At 30.7% G+C, this 19,916-nt stretch overlaps 1 protein-coding gene across 1 annotated transcript; it reads left to right on the plus strand.

Annotated features, from left to right (window-relative positions):
* Positions 1-13,083: 13,083 nt before the first annotated feature.
* Positions 13,084-16,054, plus strand: LOC105360089 (esterase FE4-like). The gene is made up of 7 exons (XM_011496879.1): positions 13,084-13,271; positions 13,975-14,257; positions 14,332-14,517; positions 14,749-14,945; positions 15,005-15,476; positions 15,635-15,764; positions 15,847-16,054. The coding sequence occupies exons 1-7, from the start codon at positions 13,134-13,136 to the stop codon at positions 16,007-16,009; spliced, it is 1,569 nt and encodes a 522-aa protein (XP_011495181.1). The 5' UTR covers positions 13,084-13,133; the 3' UTR covers positions 16,010-16,054.
* The last annotated feature ends 3,862 nt before the right edge of the window (positions 16,055-19,916 follow it).

The following is a 19,916-nucleotide window of genomic DNA, read 5'->3' on the forward strand; positions in this document are numbered from 1 at the left end:
CACGCCTAATCGAAATTGTCGCGCAGCTCGCATCGCACGCCATGTCCCCACCCTCTGCCCCCTTCCCCTACGTTCACCACCGCCGTTCGCTCAATTTAAAACTTGGGATAAATTGCAGGCAGGGACGATGAAAGAAGCGTGAAAAATAATTACGCGCAGGTCCGAGAAGTGGCGCGATTGGTGGTGGTGGGGGTAGGGGCAGGAGGGGGAGGGATGGACGGCTGGCTGGCTGGTTGACGAGCGGGCGGTCGTCGACGCGGGGGAGTAAGATCTCGTAGTAACGAGGAAGCCGGGGATGTAAGCGGACGACGAGCCGCAAACTAATCTCATTCTGGCGCGGACGGTTGCTGTGACAATCGGCGCGAACGGTCGTGCGGATCGCAAATTAGTTGAGCAAACAATTTCGAAGCGGGACCCGGAGGAGCGAGGTGCATGACGCAACGAGGATTTGGAGTACCGCGACGAGGGTGACCGGACCACCAAGGGAAGGGGCAGAAGGAGGGTCGAGGAGTCGCAAAGCAATCTAACTCTTCTTGCGTGGTTACGCTCGTAGGTTTCGTAGCCTGGGGAGAAGGGCCTGATTATCGTAGAGGATCCAGCGATTCTGTGGATCCGTTGGTGGATCGGATTCACTTTGATAAATGTTCGTTCTAATTGGCCGAAGGTGAAGAGGCTTTACTTATTGCATTAGTGAAATTGTAAATTTAAGCTGAATTATGAAGAATTTCAATATGTCACACTTTAGATATCATAGTGATTGACAAGTTTGTGCCGATGTCTTGTTCTTCATCGCTTTCATTATTTTGCATTAAAAATTGATTTTACGCCCCTATTTAATAAATATTGTTCGTTTAAATAAATACACTATGCCGGCACCAAGGTCTCTATGTAATTTATGGCTATTGATATTAATCCGTATAGCAAATAACAACATTGATTATTCAAATTTGTAACTTAACTAATGATAAATGTGTCCAAGGCCTATGCACGTAGGAAAGCCTTTTTATTCTATTATGAGTACGATTATCGAACAATAAAAACGTGTACGTTTCTCGATCAAATTTATTTCTAATAAAACTGACTATCACATTGATTTATGAATTATTACATTGTAAAATGTCGTGCGAAAATCTCATAACGATAAATAAAAATATATATTTTTACACTATCGGATTGCTATCCTTGGATTACCGGTAAGTAAATGGACAACGTAATTTTAAATAAGTGAATTATATCCTGGCAATACACGCGTTTACATTACAACAATAATTGAAAGTACGTAATTCTTTTTTTCTTTTTTTTTTTTTTGCTCGAAGCTTTATTACAATGCTTGGATATGTTTGACGAGTAATTTACGAGCTTAGAGAATAATTTATGAACAGTAAGCAGGTAAATAATTCTCCGTGGCAATTCAGATTGGCAAATAAGAATGAGAATAATAAGCGAAAGTACTGTATAGTGTAGTATGGGTAGCCAACAGCGGTAACAGCAGCAGCAACAGCAGCAACAGCAGCAACAGCAGCAGCAGGAGCAGCAGGAGCAGCAGCAGCAGCAGCAGCAGGAGCAGCAGCAGCAGCAGCAGCAGCAACAACATATCCGTTAAATTATATTTAATCGTGTCAAAATAGCGAGGTCATAATTGTAACGGGTCGGGAGTAATTCCAGTACTTAGTTGACACGGGAGATAGGTAGTAAGGTAATGAGTTAGATAGAGTTAGTGAGCGAGAGTGAGCGAGAAGCAAGAAGGGGCAAAGTCCTCGAGGGATTAACATTGGCGAGTGCGCATGGCAGGCTTATCTCCTTTGATAATTACTACTCTGCTAGTGGACTTTAAACTCCTGAACGACAGGCCGGCGAACGAATGAGCCACGGAGAATCGATGAACGAAAGGACGTTCTAATTAACATAGAAGGAGAGCGAGTAAATGCAACGTCGGCATATATCGCCTCGAGGGCACAGACTCTTTTTCTATGTATTTAACTGTATTTTCGAGACTAAATGTATGCCTTGATTTAGCACGCTTTAATTAATCCGTTTGAAATTTCGGATTTATTATTAGCATCTACATTTTATTGTCGGTATTATCAGTCTACTGTTTGACTCGTTTAAGCCAAGACTGTTATTAGCGTTGGAATGGTTTGTGGAAAAGTTTCGTCGGCGTAACAATTAAACAATTGGGCGTAGTCCGGACAATTATCGCCAATTATCCATTGGCGCGTCTATATTATTTCATTGCGTAGTGTAGTTACGAAAGATTGGAATCTTAAATGCGAATGACGTTGAATTCTAAATGGACGAATTGTTTTTGAAAGGCTTGACCGGCAATAATGGTCAAGAGAATTGAATTAGGAAACGAAGAGGAAATGAGATGAAAGCGCCGAGACCAGTTAGCAAAGAAACAATTTTTAATCTCGTTACGCTGCCTAAATTTGCCAAATAAGTGGCTGCTCGCCGTATGCATTGAAGCGCTGTCAGACACTCTTAACGAAGGCATAAATAACAAAAACAGTTTTGTAATACAGCATGAGGCAAGTGCGACAAACGATGTAAAACAATGATATCGAAGGAAGGAAAAGAAAGGAGAGGAGGCTGGATTCGTCCTCGTTGTTATTACACGGAAACCGATACAAAAACATTTTCGTGGAAAAAGCGTAATTACGCGAACCGAATAAGACGTAGTTACTACCGAGGCTTGCACTTAATTAGCCAATCAAGAGAGATAGAGAGATAGAGAAGGGCGACGGGGAGCTCGACCACCCCGGACCTACCAATGGCCAGGGCTCCGTGTCGTCGAGGCAGAAGAAGCTCATTGCCGATGCTCCTTCGCCTTGGTGACGCGGTGATTTAATTATACCTGCCCGAGGGGCTGCTGGCTCGTAGGACCCGATATAATTAATCAGTCGCCTAGTTAATTGATCGCTTAATTAATTAGTTGGATTAATCGGGCGCGAGGGTAGCCACTCGTCCTTGGATGTAAGATTGCTGCTACGTGGCTACTGCTATCTCCTTGCCAGCCGATGGATTTACAAGATATAAGATAACACGTGTACGTGTATCATACGATGCTTAAAGGATAATACGAATTCATAGGACCATTCGTTCAATTGGTGATGCGTTGCGACAATCCTGATAATAGTTTCTAGCCTGCGCGTTCGACAATGCTTATTTCACTAATATTTTCTCCGTATGATGGCGCATCGTAGCGTTTCATTTGTAAGCGAAGCGAAATAATCAAAGCGAAATCAATGTTCTCAATGTCAGATTCAGCGAATTATATATTATTTGTCGATTCTGGTTGCAATTATTTATCCTTGCGAATCTGTAGTTTCAAATCGAATCCATCTTCCTTCTGATTTTTCTTCTGAAAATTCGTACGTGCCCATACTCGTTAATAATTCTTTACAAAACTTGAACAACTGAATGAGAGGAGAATAGTATTTCAATATTATGGATTATCACCAAAACATTCTATATAATGAGAAAAAATGAAGAAGAAAAAAATTGCTGGTAAATGTAATTAGCAGGAAGCTTCTTATTCGATAGTTTAACAATAATAATTCCATAAATTAATGTTGTGCCGTTATTAGTGTTGAAAAGTATGTAATAATTTAATGTGAAATTTCATTAAGAATTATAACCAATTGCCCGTATTCACTCAAGGCCACTTCATCGCTCACTTCCTTTAAAAAAGTTACGAGTGCCTTGGATTAATTATTATTAGTTAGCGATGTAATATTTGTCGGTTTATTCGACAGTCGAGGTCAGTTTATTAAAACGACGTTTTATCAAATTATTATATTACTATTCAAAACTATATATTTTTCGGAAAATTTATCTCAAAACCATAAACAAAGGATTAAAAATACTTGTGGGTGCATTATAAAGAAACACGTAAAATTAGTTAAGGATACGTAGACTAGTTGTCGAGGATTCGAACGCGTGCTTAGCCACATCGAAAGTATTGTTTCTTTGTTAAGAAACTTTGTTAAAAATTTTAGTAGTTAATACTTAAAGTAGGCAAAAAAAAAAAAACCCGAAAAAAAATTCATAATAATTTTATGCTTTAAATACTCATGTCTCACGGTTTTTTTTAATAGTAATTTATTTACAACTTGCGATAAGTATTGGCACGTTGACACAATTCTGAAGGTTTTCTTCTCTCTCTCTCTTTCACCTTTGCTTCTTTGTTTCTTTTTTTATTTTTTTTTTTTACAAATTTAATAAGGGTTCGGAAGAAGCCCGTTAAAACTTTGCTCTATCCCCAATACATTTTTACGTTAAAACATACATTAAAATGTAGCCGTATATTTTTGGTTATTAGGCCTTGTGCGACGACATTAGCTGCCGCCGTAACGTTTTTCGTACGATTATCCAAGGCAATCGTATTGCGTGCGCCCGATATTCCTTAGAAATGAGGTAGAACGGACGAGGCAAAAGGCCAGAACGGCCGAAAAATGTCTAAATTAGCATAAGATTCATAGTCCGCGGAGTCGTAGAAGTGCGCCTGCACCTCCCGAAAGGGGTGCAAAAAATGGCTCCTCATTCCAGGTACGAAATTAGCGCTTTAAAAGTCCGTTTGGAGAATAAAAAAAGGACAAAGGATTATTCGTGTACGCGCGACGTCGTCCATTATAGGAGTCCGCGGTGTAGCTGCGCGAGCCCAGCCGTATTATTATCGTCACGGGATATCGTTGTTTTATTTGCCCTCCACGCGCCTAAAGCGAAAGTTGGCTCGCGCTCACCCGCTCCGACCCAATACGAAAGCGGTCCCGGGGCACTGCTCTCGGACCGGCTCAGACTCGGCTCGGACCCGACGAAAGTGGAAACAAATGATAGGTATAGTCGGAGAAGAAATGGGCCAGAATAATCTGGACCCGCGGATGATCGAAGATAGCAGGCGGGGAGAGGAGGCCGAGATTAAACGGACGAAATCATAATTGTGGTTTCGTGGGGGGGGGGGGTGGCTCAGGGTGGCAGAGGATGTGTCCGTCGTTGCATTGAATCAGTCGGTGCTGGTGGAGGTCATTCGTTCGACAAGAACTTTAAATCCTCGGCCTGGGGTTCGCTAGCGCCAGCGCCTGTCAATTATTAGTCAGCGATGTAAGAGCGCGAGGATCCAACCAGCTCATTTGAAATGCTTAGTCGATCCGCCGGTCGCTTATGATAATTAGAGCGAAGTATAAGCCCGAGCATTCTCTTATAAAGGATACGCGCACTCACGCATGCACGCACGTGTAAATGGTGGCAGAGGGGAAGGGAAGAGGAGAAAGCAACTTTTTTTGACTAAATCGAAAGCACAGAAAACGAGTTGGATACGCCTTAGGAGAGCCAGTGCCAGTCAATAATTCTATCGTTCTCTTACATTTCTTAATTTATTAATTAAATAAACGATAAGTGAACTATTTGCTTTTGAAAATTGGTATTTATGATAGACTGCTAAGTCCAATCATGCAAGCAATAATAAATTTCACGTAAATGAGATTAATTGTTAATTAAAGGTAATTGTAAATTATTCGTAAATTATGAGCGGTAGTCATGGGAACTGTCGATTAATTTCGAGGGGACAAATTTAAATTATTATTTTCAATTACCTTATCGAGACATCTGTGTAAATTAAGCAATTTTGTAGTTTTAATAATTCAAATTAATTATCGCTTTTTCTCGTCATCTCAGCGACTAATTTCTTCGTATTTTAAATGTGCACAAGCGATGATTAACTACTGCATCACTAAATAATTTACCAATTCTTTTTAATTCATGCTTTTAAGATTGGTTTAGAAAACTGGATCATAATATTCTTATTTTACGCGTATGTTATAAATATTTATGGACCTTGAATTACTGTTTCAATATGAATTTCTATGCATTATAAAGCAGCTATTATCATACCCGATATGTTGCACATTTCTTATAATACCGACGACACGATAACCTAACAAGAATGATATTTCATTTGAATGATAAACACTGTGCCCTAAAATATTATATATATATATATATATATATATATATATATATATATATATATATAGCGTAACGATAGTTGTGAACAAATATCTAATCTTCGCTTGGCATTGGATCCGAGCTTGCCTGCCTTCACTTTCCCATCGCTCGACGCAATCGATAAATAAATATCGAAGAGGCTAACGTTTGCCTCTACTTCTATTGTAGTGAAGAATCAGCTTGAAAAGAAACGGTACTAACTTCAGTAAGAAAGACAACGAAAATGAAGGATAAGACAAAAATATCTTTTAATTCTTACCGCAGCCTCCGGGCCTAGCAATCTCCATCTTTCTCATCTCTTGTCTTCCTTGCTCTCAGCATCCGCTCGAAATGTCTGACATTACGGAGGTAAGTTTTGCGCCCAGGGCGCGTGCCATCCACTACCAATGCATAGCCAGGTATTTGTAATTCTAATAGCGAGACAGAGAAAACGGACGACCGCAAGAGCCGCGCGCGTCTTGTAGTTATAATGGCCGAGAATTTTTGGGACCCCGCAGGCTTTTCCTCCCCTTCTCTCCTTCGCTCCACCTTGACTTCTCCCTATCTTCGCTCCTCTTGCCGCTTTATCTTGTGTCGCAAATAAATAGATAGAGACAGAGAGAAGCAGTCAAAGAAACGAGAAGAAATTTGGTGTTAGGGATGAGAGGGGGCGGGCGGTCGGGCGATGTGGGGTAGGGCCCGGGATGGAGGAGAGGGAGATAGAAAGTGAGATAGAAACGGAGTGAGCGCTGCAACCGCGGAGTGGGGTTGAATGGGGGCAGAGAAGAGACACCTGGGTAGCTACCCTTAGGCAATGTTCATTTTCGTCGTCCCAGTGATTTTGCGAAAACGATTATTAGTGGTGTGCGCTGCTGTATGGGCTCGCCTTTTCCTTCTGGGACATTTTGTTGTTCCTTAGGGCGACACTTATGTGTCACGGTTCTTTTAGCCTTTTCTTCTTAAATTGTTTCTTGATCATAAAAGAGCGAATACTTTCGAAGAAGAGGCGTATGTTAATATACAGAGTTATGTTGAAAGTAAATGTGAAAATTGTTGGTAATGTGTCTTATTAAAAAAATTATTTTAATATGGTTTTTACCTTTTAAAACGCAAACTTCTTCTAATTCTATGCAGCGAAGAGAGAAGCTATTTAGCTCATAATGTTTGACAATACAAAGTTGGTATGAATATTGTATGCGCTCACTTAGGGTATTGAAAGTTTTTGAAATTTTTTTTAGAAATATTAAATTTTAAAAGTATAATTATAAGGATAACGCATTGCTCTTTCATAATTCTTATCTATATTGTAGATTAGTTATCGAGGCTTGGAATTATAGTACTACTCGGTTTTAATATTTATGAGGAGCGTAGAATGCACAAAAATAACGACACTTTTGGCTAACGGAAATTAGCGGTGTAACGTCGCTTAAAAATTTCTGAAAAAAGTTTCGAGTAAAGAATCTTCCGCGAAAATGCCCGATTGAGATCCCAACATGAACAGTGAAATCTTTTTATTGTTTTGCAAGAAATACATCCTGTTGTCGTGTTCGCGCTCGTAACGTGAAAACGGATCGTAAAAAACCAATTATGGAACTCAAATATAACCCGGCAGAATTTCATCTTCATGGGCTCCCATTTTCTTATTTTTATCACGAAAGGAGTTGGAAACTACCTCTTTTTTCATTCTTTTATTCTCTTTTTTTTCTTTTTTTTTTTTTTTTGTCAGAGCTTAATCTTTAATGAAATTTTATGGATAATGCAATATTTCACCTTGCAACTTCTTCTGATTTGTTTAAAACTAATTGGCATTTAAAATACAGTAGAAAAAAAAAGTATTTTCACTTCTGATTGTTAAAAATTAAAAATTAACAATTATTTGAATTGCAGTAGAGTAATATGTCATGTTCGGACGTTTTATTACAGTATTCATAAATTAAAATAAGTGTATTTTAAATTTTTTTAATGTCCATCACTAAAATAATTATTTAATTAATCATCGCTTTAATGAAAAAAAAAATATATATATATATATATATATCCATAACTTGATAAAAGTTATAAATGGTATCAGCTTATTATTGAAATCAATTTTTCAAAAATAAAAATTATCATCAATGTCTGTTTGATAGTGAAACTATCGGAATTTAAACAATATTGACGAATTAACGTAGAAATATTATTGAATTTCTATTCATCAATAAGTTAACATTAATTTATATATCACTGATAGTTAAATTTACCATTAACATCGCGAACATTAATTGAACATAAATACTGCTAAATAATAATTAAAAGAACAATTTTTAAAAATTTAATAAATATTTATTTAAATAAAGAGTAAAAATTTAATTATATTTAATATCAATGTATTTTTTTTTTTTCAACGAAAAATTTTTTCAACGAAATTTTATAATTTCATAAGATATTAATCTTTTACGATGGCATCGTGTAAACAATATTCTTCTTAAATTTTCAAATTGTTCAATAAATATTAATAATCAGGACAGTTTTCAAGCTTTATTTTTAAAACTAGTGTTGTGCAATTTAAAATAATTGCAAGTATTCATTGATCCTGTTATTTGCGAGATTAAGTTCACATTTCAAATAATATCGATATTGTTAAAAATCAAATATCATCGGATCGCAATTAATTGCTACTTGTAAATATTTACAACATCTGAATTCTAATTCACCGTGCGATAACAAGCGTAACATATTAACCAATAAATTTAAGTATTTAAATGGAAGAATAAATCATAGATAATATCCGTACCTAATGAATAGTATAAACCTGGTCTACTGCGTAAAAACGTTAATATTCCTAAACGTATGTAGATGTTAAGAATTATAACGTAGGAACTTTAATATAAATCTTTCTTTCGAAGATTAATAGTCGATGAATTTTAGTGAAATTATATAAAAATTTTAATATTATAATCTTAGGACACATATCAATATCTCATTAGTATTTTACTTTCACCCCCGTTCGTAATAGTTGCTTGTTTTTTTATACATGTGTTGTGCGTTGGTACAGGTGTGGCATGCAAATTATGTATGCCGCTATTTCATGCATTTTAACTATGAATTTTCCACAAGAGAGTGTTTTTAAATAAAAAATCCTTCATTTTTCTACGATTTAATAGCTAAAGTTTTGAAATGGCACTCGATAATTTTAACATTGAAATTATATTGACGTATCGAACATAATTAATATTAAAATAATATATAAGTAACGGATATCAAAATAAAAAAAATTAAAAAATAATGCTCAGCAGCAGTAAACTGAGACTTTTCGTAATATATTTGATCTTTTGTTAAAATTTCGAATTACATAATTATTTAAGTCCAATTTCGATATTAAAAATCCTTTTCAAGTATCTTTAGTAAATTGGTTAATTTTAATTAGTAAATTTTAAATAAGCTTTACTTGATTTCTTCACTGAGATTACACGACAATAGTATTTACATAATTAAACAATATTTAATGTAATTACATTCGTCGTATTTCTTCAATCGACGTAACTGATTAAATTTGAATCTAAGATTTGTCAATAGGACACTCCTGTATTTAATTCAATTTTTTTTTTTTTTTTTAAATAATACACTATTGTAATTCTAGTTAGTTAATTTGATTAAAGAGACTATTTGTATTAATTAATATTATATATGATTTAATATTAGTTAAAATTTTAATTATTGATATGTGTAATTTTTATTTTTATATCGTACATGCTATTTGAAATATTCCATGTTGAGGACATATGTACGGTAATTCCTACACACTTTTTGATAAGAATACAATTTGGCGTCATAAACAATATTTTTAAATAATCAACGTGTTCAAATCTGCAATAATCTCCGTTTTTAGTTTTAATAGAAAAATAAATTATTAGCTGATACAATCATTGAAAAAGTTATTGCCAATTTATTGCCGTTGAAAATAAATAAATTTATTTTCTAAATTTTTAAATTATCAATATACTGTATTTATCATTAAAATTATTGTGCCACTTTAAATAAAATACCATTATGATTTCACAATCGTGAAGTAAATTAATAATAATATTATAAAATTAAATTACAACGATTTACATAATTGAATCGAGTGACAGATAAATTTAACGCTTCTAAGTATAAATAAACGAATAAAGTTATTTCAACGATAACTCTCTATTCATTCCTTCTCAGCAACAGTACCATTAATATTTTATCTGACAATTCATTGCAAATGGATGGTAATTTTCTGACAGCATACGGTAGAAACCATCAATGTCTAATGGGAGGTTCACACGAGGATCTTTAATCGTTGTCATTGCAATCGCCAATAAATTATAAGGTTAATAAGAACTTGAGGACATATTAGCAATTGTAGTTTTATCTATACATTTATTTTAAATTATTCTCTTTCATCTCTGAATAGGAAATGCATCTAGTACGCATGCCTAAACAAAAATTTATTCAAATGGTTAAAATATTCAATAAAAACTATCAATTGAGAAACACGATTACATTGATTTTTATCCAACTTTTGTTACATTTATTCACATTTTTGCATACATCATTATTATACAATCTATTGTTGTACCAATTCAGCACAATTTATATTAAAAGATGGAGTTGATTTAAAAAAAAAATTTAAAAAAAAAAAAAAGAAGTTTTATCAGAGTATCATGCTGCTCAAGGAAATTATAATAATGACGACATTTCATTGACTATAAAATAGATGCAACATAAAAAATTTGTGCTTAAACTATTGTGAATCACCAAAATAATAAATCACAGTCGAAGAATGTAATGAAAAGTCGATGAAATAATTGAATAAATAAGTAAAGAGATACATATATATTCATATATACATCGATATTAAGTTAGAGATTATTTCAAATAGATGTGAAAATTTTAGTTTTTAGACACTTTGCGCTCCATCTGATGATATTAAACGTATCATTTTCAAATCTTAATATAGTGGAACCTGACAACAATATGGTGTCGCATATGTAGTTACCTACATTATCAATTACAGTTATATTCGTTTCCACCATGGACCGCTGATAGTTGCTTTGCCTTCAAACTTCTCTTTCTTGCCGCCGGTAGCACTACTATTGCAAGTACCAGACATGTGTAAGAGTAACAGTCGTCAGTCGTTTCACTACTTAGTTCAGACATGGCTGCCGTCTTGTTTGCTATTGTGTCTGTCTTTGTCTCTTCCATAGTCATACTATTCTAGATACAATGTTGTGATATTAATTCTTAAGCATCTTTATTCCTAAGGAGCCAGAATAAAATTCGAACAAAAAAAATTCAGGTATTCATAAGTATTATACTTTCAAATGGAGTTTAATGTTACATTGATTGCGAAAGCTATTGTATAGTACCGAAGGTATTAGAAACTTTATCATTTATTATTCAAACTAAACTAATGCACAATGATTAAATACTAAATAACATTATTTATCATCGCTTTATTTCGTAATATTATACGTTCCAAGTCAACGAGAGCCTTTATTTAATATTCTACGTCTCTATATATTTTTGCTTTTAAGTTATTTGCATCGTAAAAACAATTGTGGGCACAGGATTTTGTAGATGCCGGGTGCGTCGTCGTGGATAGAAATTCTCAGTCTGCAATGTGATACTTTCAATTAAGGATCGCACATCTTTATTGGAAGTACTAGATTTTTATATAAACTAAAGCATTTTCACACCGATAATGCCATACCAATGCACATGTAAAGAATGGAATTTGATTTTTAAAACGAATTTACGAATAATCCTTGACATGCACGCACAAAATATGTATGGATTAGTGAACTTTTGCACTCTCAACTTTATAAATTACAATAGATAATGTGATTATATATTGAATACTAATAAATTTTAATGTATAAATAGAATTTCTATACTAAATTCAATTATCAATGGACTTATGTTTTAATTAAGATATTTATACTATTAGTTTTATTATTAATTTAACAATTATATGAAATAAATTATATACAAAATATTTTTTTATAAAGGTATGATAGAAAATTAGCTTTTTTGAAATTTTTAAAATTAATTTTGGTATTTTAAATAAATCGACAATTACCAATGTGAAAATTGAATTTTCAAAATATTAATCATTGTCAAAAATAAAATAGTTTTGTAATACATGAATGTTAAATGATTCGTTTTGTGTACATTAATTTATTTATAATTTAACTATTTTGAGGTTCGCCAACTAAATTCGTCCGTTTTTTGAACTATAGTAAAATCACTATACTTACAAATATAATAATTGATTATATTTTTTTCTTTTTTCTTAATCATTGTTCTCTGAAATTAATTATTAAACAACAGTAAGATGTGAATCGCCGTTTTCCTTTTATAAAATGAAACTTCAATATGATACAAATCATTGCTAAAATCCTTACTTTTATTAATTTAATTTTTCTTATCATTCAGCTGAAATAAAGCATTAATAATTCCATTCTAATTATAACAAATTAAAAATTACTTGCTATTTTAATCGTATTTAAATATGTAGATTAGCTATATGTATATGTATATAGAATAGCGATGTAATTAATGTCTTTTTGTGTAATCGTATGCGTTTGCTAAATGTTCTAAAAATTTCTATTTAATGAAAATTTACGAAAATTTACATTATTTTTATTGTAATATTGGATTTTTAACTAGCAAATAACACTCAATGATCTAAGAGATTGGTATTTTGATATTTAAAATAAAATTTAATATGAAACATAATGTAATTCTTGGTATGCTTGGTCTTTCAACATATGTATGTATGTTTCATTTCATTTATAACACATATACTAGTAAATTTTAATTATCGCTGTATGTATATTTGTAAATATTTTAATAGAATGAACGGTATTATCGTATTATTTTCAGTATATTTGTGCAATCGATTCTAATGTATCTTTCTATTTTATTAAATTATTGCTACGTGGATGTCAATTAGCCATAATGAATTGTTATATTTAAATAATTATTTTTAATTTAATTTTAAAATAGTTTATATTATAGTAGATATTACAAATATCATTTTATAAATATTATGTATAATTATATTTTTTCAAACATTGATTTTATAGTACAGAAGATTATTGCTTTTGTACAAAGCAGCGACTACACTGCGACAATATTGTATGATGGATGGACCAATTGTTCAAGTTAAACAGGGTAAATTACGGGGTGTGATAGAAAATAATATCGAAGGAGGAAAATATTTTTCTTTCCGAGGTATTCCTTTCGCTGAGCCTCCAGTTGGAAATTTAAGGTTTAAAGTAAGTAGCTCCACAAATATATTAGATATTAGATTCTCATCATTCTTAACATTCTAATCCATACAATTTCTTCGCAGTTGAGAATTTTCATTACGCCACATAAAATTATTAAATAAAAAAGTAGTTTTTAAAACAAATGATTTATCGAGAAAACCTTTATTTATGCAAATATTTTTAATATAACATTGGACTTGCAATGATCACCTTTTGTGCAACTAAATTCTGTAATAATTATTAGTAATAATTATACAGATTGAATACTAATAGTAATTTTAATGATTCGACGTAATTTAATAATTGAAACATAGGCAATTTGGCAGTTTAATATCTAGAAGTTATATTTGATATTATCAATGCTATCATGGAGATAATTATCGTTGCAGTAAATTTTTAATGATGAACAAATGAAATGAAGTATCGTATGCATTTATAAAAATCATAATTTACTCTTAAATATTCATCTTGAATTTAAATAGTCAAAAATTCGACAAAATGTGTTGATAAATAATTGCATAAATTAAGTGATCTTTGATAGATTAATTTTGCAATTTTCTTCATCAAACACGAATAATGTCCAATACATATATTAACAGGCGTATGTGAACATTGTCGTAATTGTTACTACTGCTCCTAATACTTTAAGCTCGACAAATTCTTATTTCAGTAATTAAGTGGATTTGAGTAACTGATGAATAATTTTTAGAAACCCCAACCTCCTAAATCATGGAGTGGCATAAAACTTGCCGTGGATGACAGTAAAGTTTCAGCACAATCTGATGAGTTGGAAAAAGCCATAATTGGCGGAGACGATTGTTTGTATTTAAATGTAGCAACAAACAGCTTTACCGAAACTCGACCTGTCATAATCTGGATACATGGCGGAAGCTTTTGTAAAAGCTTTAATAGTTTTAAAAAGTATGGCCCAGATTATCTATTAAAAAAGAACATAGTATTTGTCTCTGTGAATTATAGGCTTGGAATTTTAGGTAAAATTTAATTTCAATGGAGTGGAATGTTAAAGCGATGAATTTTTAATTGTGATCAATGTTTTAACAAACAGGATTCTTAAATATGGAGCACGAAGAGTGCGAAGGAAATCAGGGATTACAAGATCTAATAGCTGCTTTAAAGTGGATTCAAAGCAATATTAATGCCTTTGGTGGCGATTCCAATAACGTAACTATATTTGGTGAAAGCGCTGGTGGAGCTTTGGTTCACGGACTTTGCATATCCCCATTAGCAAAAGGTTAACGAAAATTAATAACACCCATTCATTACACATACATTCACATAATAATATTTTAATATATGACGTAAATTGTTATGATTATAATTAGTTTTATTAAATGAGAAGTACTCAAAGATTTGCAATGTATTTCATTTCTATTTTAACGTTAAAGAAGAAAAACTATATCTAACGGAATAATCAATGCAAGATAAAAAAAAAAAAAACACTATTATTTTGACTATGTTGTAGGTCTCTTTAATAAGGCAATTACACAAAGCGGTGTTTTGTTTAACCCTTGGGCGTTTAAGGTATCCAATAAAGAATACGGTTATTCTTTAGCTAAAGAACTTGGTAAAGAGTGTTCCTCTCCTCTGGAAGTTATTGAATTTTTGCAAACAATATCAGCTGACGAATTGATAGAAAAATATGAAGCTACCAATCAAAAGGTAAGGAGCGCTAATTTTTATTATTATTAAGTGAGAATAATAATTCTGTTAATATTTAGGAACTATCGAATTTCATACTTTCACAAATACCAACTACGGACAATGAAATGGTTAATCCGCTCTTTCCATTCTCACATAGTGAAATGAGAAAAAGGCCCATCGTTGTACCTATGATAATTGGATATAATAGTCACGAAGGAATTATGTTGCTTGTTCATAATTTCCCAGAACGTATTAAACAAATTAATGATAAATTTGAAAAGATGATTATGACGTATTTTGATTTAAATGCTACGGAACATGTATTGAAAGTTATTCAAATTATTCGTGAATTTTATTTCGGTAGAGATGAAATAACGGAAAAGAAAATAGACGAATTAGTACAATTTCTCGGAGATTTATATTTTGTAAATAATATTCACGAAGTACTTGATAATCAAATGCAACACGCTTCCCCAACATATTTTTATAAATTCTCGTATCGACCGAATTATCCAGGAATGAAGCAAAAATTGAATATAAAAGTCGAAGGTAAAAATATCCAAGCAAATAATAAAATGAAATTTTTATTTTTCATATAAATTAAATGAGTACAAACATATATATATATATATATATATATATATATATATATATATTAGTCGCCATTCAATTTTTTGGAGAATTATTTCATAAATATTTGATTTTAGGTACATGTCATGGTGATGAGATGGGTTGCCTATTTTATTCCGAAAAGAAAACAGGAAAATTATCAAATAAAAACGATCGTAGAACCATGGAACGTATGACAACTATGTGGACTAATTTCGCTAAAACCGGGTTCGTCGATGACATAAATTTTGTTAATTATAAGTTTGTTTTATACAAATTATTTATTTATATTTTATGTTTGCTATTTTAGTGATCCAACACCAGATATCGATGAGCTTATTACAACAAAATGGCTTCCTCTAGAAAAAAGAACAAAAAATTGTTACGAAATTGGTGATAATCTTACATGTGGTGAAAATGCTGATGATCAAAAATGGAAAATGTGGAATTCGCTATTTGAATGTGTACAATGATTTATTACTAAATTACTAAGTACATACTATTTTATACACGTTTTTAAAGAAATAAAGTATATATAATAAATTTCTATTATCTATTATTTAAGAATAATACAAAAATTGAAAAGGTACTTTTCAATTTATGAATTATATTGGCTACTCGGTTACTTAAAAATATTCTACATAATAACAGTGAAATAAAAGATAATTATATCAAATACTTAATATAGAAATAAATTCAAAAGTATTTTTTTTTATATTTGTATATTTGTGCATTTGCTAATATTAATAATTTGTCGAAAATAATTAATTTAACTCCGCAAATGCATTTTATAGGGAGAAATATATTGAAAAAGTGAGTCCTATAATTATAACATGCAAAACGTCAGACTTGAAAAATCTGTTCATCTTTATGTTGAGAAATTAATAAAATCGTTTATATTAAATAGTAGATAAGAAACAAGCGCCAACGGCATGAGAATGAGACAAAAAATCATTGTTCCAAAAGTAGTTAAATGTTGTAAGAATTATATTACTAGCAGTTCTGTAATTAAATTAAATATTTTTCTATTGGATTCTCAAGAGCAGTAATAACTTGTCGAACTATTGGAGAACAATCTCCATCCAAACTCCAATGGGAAATGGTTATTGAGTTAGTTTCACTTGAATTAATGGAGCGATTATGTAATTAAGGGTGTAATAAATGTTGGATTATTTAATGATATTTATGATTTCAGAACAAATATGTTCAAATACATTTGCAAAAAATATTATAGATAGATGGAACTAAAAAAACTACAGTTTTCAGAAATAATAGTGTGAGATTATCTAGAAACGTATGCATGAGCAAATACATACATACATACATACATATATATATATATATATATATATATATATATATACATATATATATATACGATGGAGACATATACTAGTTTTTAAAATGTTACAATGAGTCATAATTTTGTCAAATCAACTGTGAAAAGAAAATTTTTTAAATAGGATTTTTTTTCTTTACATAAATAATTAATTGTTAATTAGAAAAAACATTAACAAATCAGATATTTAATATAGTTTAATTGAATACATATATATTCTAGATCAATAATAATGTAATGATTTTTATCTCAGAATTTTTTATGTGTTATATACAGATGTAGCGATAAAAATGAAAATCAAGTGATATCGAACAATAAAACGACCATAAGAGCGAATTAAGGTAATGTTTTTTTATGTCTCTACTTCAAAAATATACAACTACAATAATAATTGATTTTTAACAATTAAAATAAATTAAATTCTATAGTTTTTGTTTCATTGTTGTCAATGAAAAAGGATTAAAGGTCCAACGCAACAAGTTATCAAATCAAAAAAAAAAAAAAAACACAAAAATTTTCTAAATAATATAAAATGAATTTATTTTAACCATCGATGCATTCCGAGAACATTAACGCTATCAAATGAGATTAATATACATTTCCATAAAAACTAAACAATTGGATAACCCAAGAGTTCTGTAGTTATCGTAATTAATTTTTACTTTTTCAAATTCAATTCTTAATATCGTAAAAATAATGTAGTTTTTCTGTATACGTCCATTTAATTTCCATTACTTTACCGTTAGTTTTAATTAGTCCGTGCACGTGTCTACGTATTGCGAATGGAACTTTAACGCACCATTTGCATGCTATTCAAGACTTGTTTGGTTTGTTGCTATGTTACGCATCCACATACGTAGCTTTAAGCTAATTTAACGCTGTATTCAAAGTTTATAAAATGTTATTTTATAAAATCATTTCATTCATTTATCAACGGAAACAAACTTTTTTGTTCACGGTGATGAGTTAGGCGTGGAACTAGAAAAATCTTTCCCTGTAAGGTTTCATTGTGACATTTTCGACTTTATTTTCACCTCCTGCGATATTGGCCAATTCCATAATAATTTTTATTTCGGTCAACTTGTGGTATCTTGCAACTAAATTAAATTAATTAAACGGCAAATTAGAAAATGGTCGCTGCATATTTCGAAATATAATAAAACATTATTTACACGCTTTCTCTTCGCTATTTTGTTGAATAATCAATTACATAGGAATCTTTACAGTAGTCATTCGACAGTTTTCGATACTCTAATTGGATACTATAAATCCTGTGTACTTCTGATCATTTGCAATCCGAATTGTATCGACGACTGTTTTGCTTCGAAACTTATCGAATGTCATCAATACGTTAGTAACGGCTAGTTACTTAACTAATTAATTATCATTGATGTCTTATTACCATTATGTTTATATTTTTGTTCTGTTAATATTGGAATATTATATCTACTGTAATATTTATTCATTAGTAACTAATCCAAAAGTATAAAAAGTATTATCAGAGACTTCTACATACTATTATAAATGGTTCTTATTAACATTCAAATGTATAATTTTACGTACGTTCAACTTATAATATTATTTATCTTATATTAAATTATTTATTTAATAATAATTATATAAGATATAATGTATGTGTAAGACAAAATGTATGATATGTAATAAAGTAATACATCCTTAATTTTAAAAGTATTATTTTTCTTTGAAGAGTTTAAAGAAAAAGAATTAAAAAAAATTTTATTTTATTTAATACACTTATTAACTTTAATTGCACGTTCGGTTATAAGTATGTATGTGTATATATATATATATATATATATATATATATATATATATATACATATATGCGGACAAAATATTTTTACTTCTACAAAGTGAATGAAGTATTTAGTTTTTTTCGGTGTAATTTAGCGGCGTAAAAATTAAATTTAATACGATGATGTGTATTTACTTAGTAATTTGTATTTTATTGATATCTTAAAAAAATATACAAAGGTCAATGAATTAGAATTCATGCATTATTGGATTTATACAGATTTTTTATTAAATTAAATACAATATGTATGAAAATTAGAGAAAAACTAAAAACCATATTTAACTTTTTATAATCGTTATATAACCGTTTCTCTCTTATAGAATAATTACATTCTACATGATCTGTTCAGCTGAAACACAATGAATATAAATTGAAAAAAATAAAGATTTTTAATAATTTTAGAATTTGTAATTTTATCTGTCAAGAAACTAAAAAAAAATTAAACATTTTTATTGAAATTCTTTAAAATCTATATACTGTTTACATAAGAAATTAATTTTTAACCCTATTGTACATTTATTTTAAGACAAGTAATTTAAAAAACGCCAATGAAGTAAAACGTATACGGAAATAAAAAATTTTTCCGTATGTTAATTCTTTGCCAATTTCAATTTAAACAAAATTTTTATTATAAATTACTTTTATAAATTCATTTAAAATACAATAAAAATGCAATAAAAAAATATAAACATTAAATAAAACAATTCAATTTTAATATATTAAATGACAAACTTTAACATCTTTTTTATATATATTTGTAAATATATTAAATAGAAGATAAGAAACAAGCGCCAACGGCATATAATATTAACTTTTGAAATATTTCATATTCACTGTAATGTAAAGAATGAGACAAAAAATCATTGTTCCAAAAGTAGTTAAATGTTGTAAGAATTATATTACTAGCAGTTCTGTAATTAAATTAAATATTTTTCTATTGGATTCTCAAGAGCAGTAATAACTTGTCGAACTATTGGAGAACAATCAAGAATTATAACATCTTGTTCGCAATATTCACGAAAAATAGTTATTGAGTTAGTTTTACTTAAATGAATAGGGTGATTAAGTAATTAAAGTTGTAATAAGTGTTGGAACGTTAAAATGTGGTTGAATAATTTGTGTAGTAAAAAATGTTATAAATTGAATGGTTTTTTTTTACATATATTCTTGTCTTTGCTTAAATGTAAATATTTTTAGTAATTACTAATGAATATATGAATATTTT

This window comes from Ceratosolen solmsi, unplaced genomic scaffold (genome assembly GCF_000503995.2).
Source record: "Ceratosolen solmsi marchali unplaced genomic scaffold, CerSol_1.0 scaffold13, whole genome shotgun sequence".
In the NCBI taxonomy this organism is placed as follows: domain Eukaryota; kingdom Metazoa; phylum Arthropoda; class Insecta; order Hymenoptera; family Agaonidae; genus Ceratosolen; species Ceratosolen solmsi.

Coding starts and splice junctions, on each gene's coding strand:
- LOC105360089 (XM_011496879.1), top strand. CDS start 13,134: ATGATGGATGGACCAATTGTTCAAGTTAAACAGGGTAAATTACGGGGT. Junction 14,258..14,331: donor TTATAGGCTTGGAATTTTAG/GTAAAATTTAAT, acceptor TTTAACAAACAG/GATTCTTAAATATGGAGCAC. Junction 14,946..15,004: donor ATGAAGCTACCAATCAAAAG/GTAAGGAGCGCT, acceptor GTTAATATTTAG/GAACTATCGAATTTCATACT.